Source organism: Pecten maximus, chromosome 12 (genome assembly GCF_902652985.1).
Source record: "Pecten maximus chromosome 12, xPecMax1.1, whole genome shotgun sequence".
Taxonomy (NCBI): domain Eukaryota; kingdom Metazoa; phylum Mollusca; class Bivalvia; order Pectinida; family Pectinidae; genus Pecten; species Pecten maximus.
Genome location: NC_047026.1, coordinates 13097361 through 13103838, shown reverse-complemented (window position 1 = coordinate 13103838; position 6478 = coordinate 13097361). Strand labels below are relative to the sequence as shown.

The 6478-nt window shown below is 33.9% G+C and overlaps 1 protein-coding gene across 1 annotated transcript; it reads left to right on the top strand.

Moving 5' to 3' along the window:
* The first annotated feature begins 271 nt into the window (after window positions 1-271).
* On the top strand, window positions 272-6129 carry LOC117339488 (DDRGK domain-containing protein 1-like). Its single transcript, XM_033901102.1, has 8 exons — window positions 272-454; window positions 1725-1853; window positions 2954-3093; window positions 3394-3495; window positions 4450-4572; window positions 5162-5200; window positions 5473-5529; window positions 5786-6129. The coding sequence occupies exons 1-8, from the start codon at window positions 355-357 to the stop codon at window positions 6020-6022; spliced, it is 927 nt and encodes a 308-aa protein (XP_033756993.1). The 5' UTR covers window positions 272-354; the 3' UTR covers window positions 6023-6129.
* The last annotated feature ends 349 nt before the right edge of the window (window positions 6130-6478 follow it).

Genomic DNA, 6478 nt, shown 5'->3' with positions numbered 1-6478 from the left:
AAAGGACCAGGAAAGATATATTCAGTTGTAAATTTCAACTACCTCATCACGCCAGTAGTTTTTATCTTAAAATGGGTGTCTTATGCTAAATTCTTTTAATTCAGAAACAGCTACATTATTTTTAACACCGGGATCATCATTGAAAATTAACAAAATACCATACAAAGATTATTTTATGGTTTATCTGACTCAGCGCTGACTATTTGCATTTCAATGTGGACGAAGGGACACAACTATGGGTTGGTTATTTTTCCGGATTCCGTTTACATTCGAAAATTACTGAGTCACTGTTGATTTCCGGTAAAAAACAACCATATGTTGCAATAATCATTATACGTCAACAAAAAGACAAGTATGGCTCCAGTGGATCCATTTACTGCCTACATTGCTGTAGTTGCTGTTATAGCTGTAGCACTTGTCATCATATCCGTATTTTTGAAGACAAGGAAAAAAGGTAAACTGTCATTATTTGAGCCTCATTATTTTGATATGTGTGACGGAATATGCAGAACGAATATATTCATACTGTATTGTTACACTACTTTCCGGCTCGACCGTCCGTCAGAAGTAGATCACCTATCGTCCATATATATAAATATGATATATACATTATCGCAATTAACAGAACTTAAGTTATCCAACAAACAGACACGTGGCTGCGCACTAGTCCTAATTCCTATTTACCATAGTCGGTGTGGTGCCCTCCATCAAATGTTTCATAGAAATTAAAAGTATAAATGGCAGATACAAAAATTAAATCGAAAAATTAGAAGTTTAAGTTGTGAAAGAAAACAACAAAATGCAAGTCCAACAATAGGCACTTGTATCTGGTAATTAACACCAGAGCTAAATTAATTACCAGATACATGTGCCTATGGTCCAACTAGTCATTATATTCTTTTAGCTATTTGATATATTTACTAATCAAATGCTTTAGTGTTTTGGTGATTTATTTGTTGGTTTTAACCCAGGCATTGTCTTTGCATATTTAGCTCATCCTACATACCGTGTATGTAGCTAGAACAATTTTACCTGTTTTACCTCTGGTTTTAAACAAGTTTCCTCTGGCCCTGACACCAGAAATCTAGACATCACCAAGGACCTTCAAACTCCAGATGAACCCTTTAATCATTCGAGCTACCCACAGGCCTGAGCCACCTCCACCATTTAGCCCAGTCCAGTTCTGCTATAGCTATAACTTATGAGCGACAAAAAAAAATTTGACACTTTTGATTATAGTACTTTTCTGCTACTTCAAGGCCTTTCTATAGTAGCTATTGTTCTTGCAGGAAAGAATTTGACACTTTTGACAAATGTGAATCGCGCACCAAGGATATTCTCCTGATGGGTGCAAAATCATCGATGATTTGGACATGTAGATAATCATTATAGTAATTGACTTAGAATTATCTCAAGAACTTGTGTATCTTTATAATTAATCATTAATTGTTATTGATACAAGAACTTCAAAGATTTCTTTAAATCCCAAACAGAAACAACCTTTATAGTTCAAGGAATATTTATCACCATAATTTTCCACAAATAAGCCCCTTTTAATTTTTTACAAAAATCATTACTTTCAAAATAGTAAGTGATTCACAAATAAGCCCTCCCCAAACTTTCATACTAAGCTTATGCATTTAGGGGTTTATTTGAGGATAAATACAATAGCATGAATAATATCTGTAGATTGTGATAACAGATCAACATTCTAAATTTTACAGACAAAAAAAATGAACAACAAGATCAACGGCCAGTTGCTGGTCGGCGTGGAGGTGAAAATGTTCCACCTGGAGGGGTGCGTCGACGAGCTCCAAGACGAGGGAGGATGCAGCAGCGAAACAATGACTCTGGTAACCAACACACGTTACCTGCCCAAATAGTTTCCTATTTCATGATTTAATTCAGTCTAATAGAGATTCCAGTTTACCCTTGACATTTAAGAATTTTAGAAGTTTTTCTTAGGAAAAGTATAAATGACTTTCCTCAATATACCCCTTATCAAGTTAACATGTTCCTTCAATCAGGATTCAAAGCTTATTTTTGGATTGCTGAAAGTCTGGAGTCTTATGTCTGTAATTTATAACACTTAGAAATGTGTTAAATATAGGTTAAGACATGTTTTTATTACATTTTTACCAGTGAAATATCAAAAATTATTCATTCTATAAAAGTGATATTTTTCACTAGTGAAAAATATCACTTTTGCTGATTTGACCAATCAAATTAATGATTAGAAAATACCAAAATAATTGACCAATCAGAAAGCCCGACATATATGTCAGCACCTGGACAGGGGGAACTACTTTTTTTAGGGAACTGTAGGCCTAGTTAGCATACGAGGTTGTTTTTCGTTGATAAAAAATGTAATAAACAGAATATCTAACAGCGTCTTCAGAAATACCAAATATATTTCACTCGTGTGGCTAATATTTTGATACTTTTCACTCGTGCTGCGCACTCGTGAAAAATATCAAAATATCAGCCCCACTCGTGAAATATATTTGGTATTACTGAAGACACTGTTAGATATCCTCTATATCATATGTTGTGCAGGGCTCAAAGTGGATATTTTAACCAGATGGCCTATTTGGCTACCAAGTCATAAAATCTTGGCGCCAATTGGAAAAGTTAGTCGCCCGGCCAAGTTGCCTTACATTAAATAGGATCTTTTAATTCTTTAGATCATTATAACATCTCTCTGTAACTTTTTCAATTGTGAATGTCATTTTAGCATAGACTGAAACCTTTGAAAGATTAACCAAATTGCAAATTTACAAAACTTTTTTAGTGGCCATGCAGGCACCTTATAGGTCAATAACTGGATGCCAATGGTGAATTTAAGGCGCCATGGCCACTAAAATAGGCGCCACTTTGAGCCCTGACTGTGTTACAAGCCCACCAAATGCTATATCTTCACAAAGTATTGAAAAGTGAACATATTTTATTACAGATGCTGGGAGTGATTCATCTGATTTGGATGTAGAGGGAGAAGATGGCACATTTAAATTTGAAGATGTTAGACCATCTGGAAAGGGCAAGAAGTGGGAAGCAAAACAACAAGCCAAGGCAGAGAAGAAAGAACAGAGACTGGTGAGGAAATTTACTTTACACATGGGGCAGTTGCCAGGTACTGACCCTAGTTGGGTGGTTTTTCTCCAGGTACTCTTTCCTCCACCTCCAGAACCTGGCGCATCCTTAAATGATCCTGGCCATTAATAGGACGTCAAACAAAATAAACCAATAAACATAGCACTGATATAATGTTGCAGTATTGTTATTTCAATGGAATGCCACTGGTGGTAAACAACTTAAGCTTGATCACCGAAATGCTTGTTAAAAGACAACCCCTAGATTTATTTCAGTTTTGAACAACATTCTCTTTATTTGCAGATGATGGAAGAAGAGAGAGAAGAAAAGAAGAAAAGGGAACAGCTTCTTGAAAAACAGAGAAAGGAGGAAGAGGAAAGAGAAAAGGCAGAAAACAAAATAAAGGTATCCCAAAAATGTTAAGAATTTTCATGAGGCCACAACCAAATGATCATTAATGAATAAACTGCTTGTTACAAAATTGCATAAAACGGCACCTTCATAATAAAAATAAATGTAAATATAACACAAATAAAAAATGTGAGAACAGAATTTTTTTTATTATAAATGGGTTTAGCATCCGCTATTTTGTCTTTTCAGCCTTTCAGTGAACGAGCAACAGCATTAATTATCAGTCATTTATAAGACTGAATGTTATTTACTAAATATAGGGTACAACGGAATTCCTATAAGATGCAATTGATCATTTATACACTCAGAATTTCAAAGATAAAAAGAGAAACTTAAAGTTATGGAGGGTTGCAATGACGTAAAGTATTTAACTTTCTGTATCACATAAACAGATACAGCAGCATACTCATCATAATTACTATAGTAGGAGAGGTAGCACATTATATACATGTACATACAACACCATGTATTGCCTCAGTAGATAAAAATGTATGGAAAAGAAAATTAAAACAAATGCAATTGATTAATTAAGAAAATCTTAGTTAATCAATAATTTATCACATGGTCATACTCATAGTGTATTACCAAAGCTTCACAGATTATCACAGTGGTGAACTACTATGCTGACCGCTGTAGAAATAGTATACAATAAAAGTTGTTATTAGTGTAATCATATTTTAACGCGATACTGAAATTATGAAGTCCATTTATTGTGAAATATGTCATTGATTAATTGGAGAAATCGTGGTAGGATACACTATCACTTAGCTGATTCTTATAAAACTGCTTATATTATAAACTTGATATGTACACACATATGCGGTATCCTTTGCTGTTATGTATTATGTACTCCACTGCTTTGATATTAACAATGTTCCACAAACCCCAAAATGTAACCTTTGTAATGACCTCATGTGATATATTTACTTACCTTTCACATATAAAAAGGAAGAAGAGGAGAAGATAAGGAAGGAAGAAGAAGAAAAACGAGAGAATGAGGAATACCTTAAGTTGAAGGAGAGTTTTATTGTTGAAGATGAAGGAGAGGCTGACCTTGAGGCTGACCTCAATGTAAGTAGTATTCAATGTTCTTGTATATTTAATCAAGTCATTTCTTTGCTTGGACTTCTATCATTATTTTAAAAGATGCTACACTGCCGACTTTTTATAAAAATGCATAAAATGGCACCTATGATATAGAAATATCTTTTAGTAATAAACAGAAACAAATGAAAAAATAAAATAACAGTGTCCTTTAATGATTGCTTATAAGACTGAAATCTATGTACAAAATGCATTTAGAGCATGATTGAATTTCTTTTGAAGGAAAGTAAGTTTTAATTCACTTTAAAGTCAAATGATGAATAGATAAGCTTAGACTTTTAGAGGTCATAATAGTGCCAAATATGTATAAAAAATATACAACAGTATATAAATATTGTTAAAAATTTATTGTACTTAAATGTTGGGGCACCTTTAAAGTTTGTTCAAATGGATGACCTTGACCTTCATTCAAGGTCACAGGGGCCAAATATGCTAAAATATACCAGAACTCAGGTTACCGTTAAGGCCCATGGGCCTCTTGTTGTTTCTCTAATCCTCTGAACCTCTCCAGATACAATTTTACACACAACTAATGACATTCTTCTTCACACTTTAGTCCCAGTCACTGCTACAGGAGTTCATAGATCACATCAAGGTAAGATATTCTGTTTGATGAAGGAGATAAAGAAATGAAAAAAGCAAACTTTTTAATCTATAATTGATATAATCATATTAGAGTTATAAACTTGAAAAGAACCTGATTTCATCTGTTGGGTGAATGTTACGGTGATGTAATGAAATTTTAAAATTACCTGTAGTTTCGATATGATGGAAAGGGACTTTTTTTTTTTTTTTTTCATTTCTTTAAAATTTACTTTGAAGTAGCAAAATTGCTTATAAAACTAATCATTCTTTTTAATTTTCCAGACATCAAAAGTGGTTATGCTTGAGGATTTGGCTTCACACTTCAAAATCAGAACACAAGTGAGTTTTTTTTTGACAAGTGAAAGGTGTATTTGAAACATGTAAATTGATCCTTTGTAATTGTAAGTATTAACCAATCATATTACTTGGCTTGTTGTCCCGATATACACCTCATATATCACATTAATTTCCTAGACAGGAAAATCCATAATCAATTTTCCACTAGGTAAAATCAAACATTATTGATAAGAATGATAACTCCATAAGGATTTCTATGTACAGCATGATTTGATTCAATCTTACTATTTTAATCAAGGATGCCATTGACCGGGTTCATGATCTTGTGGCTGAGGGACGTCTTACCGGGGTCATCGATGATAGAGGAAAATTTATTTACATCACAGTAGAGGAACTACAGACAATAGCTAAACACATCAAACAGCATGGCCGTGTATCTATTGTAGAACTGGCTGAGTCCAGTAACAGACTGATCAATCTCAACCCCGACACCACCTCCCTATCCAGCTCTCAGGCCGCGGAAGTGTCAGCGTGATATTCTGTAATGGTTTTGCAGATTTTCAATTGTGTAAAACGATTGTTGTGATATGATATTGCTAAACGGTTCTGGTAAAGATTATAATTAAATTTCTTATCAACTTTTCTTTGCATTTTAAAACCATGATTGGAGTAATGCTTAGTTGCTGTCAAATTTGATATTAGAGCCAGAAGCTATTAACCATGAAAAAAGTTCTTTTAAAAAAGCAACATTATAAATTGGCCGTTATGTACTTCACAGTGGGTTTACTTGTCAACGCCATTTATGTTTATACATAACAAGCTAGATCAGTGATAAACATTCAGATTGTACACCTGGGCCGTTTTCGTTTTTGCTGTCCAAACGGTTGGACCAGTTAGATAGGTGTAGTTCGTTTATGAAATTAAGACGGACCTGGTGATTTTATATTGTTTTCACACGAGTCTTGACAAAGACTTGTCACTTCCAAGGTCT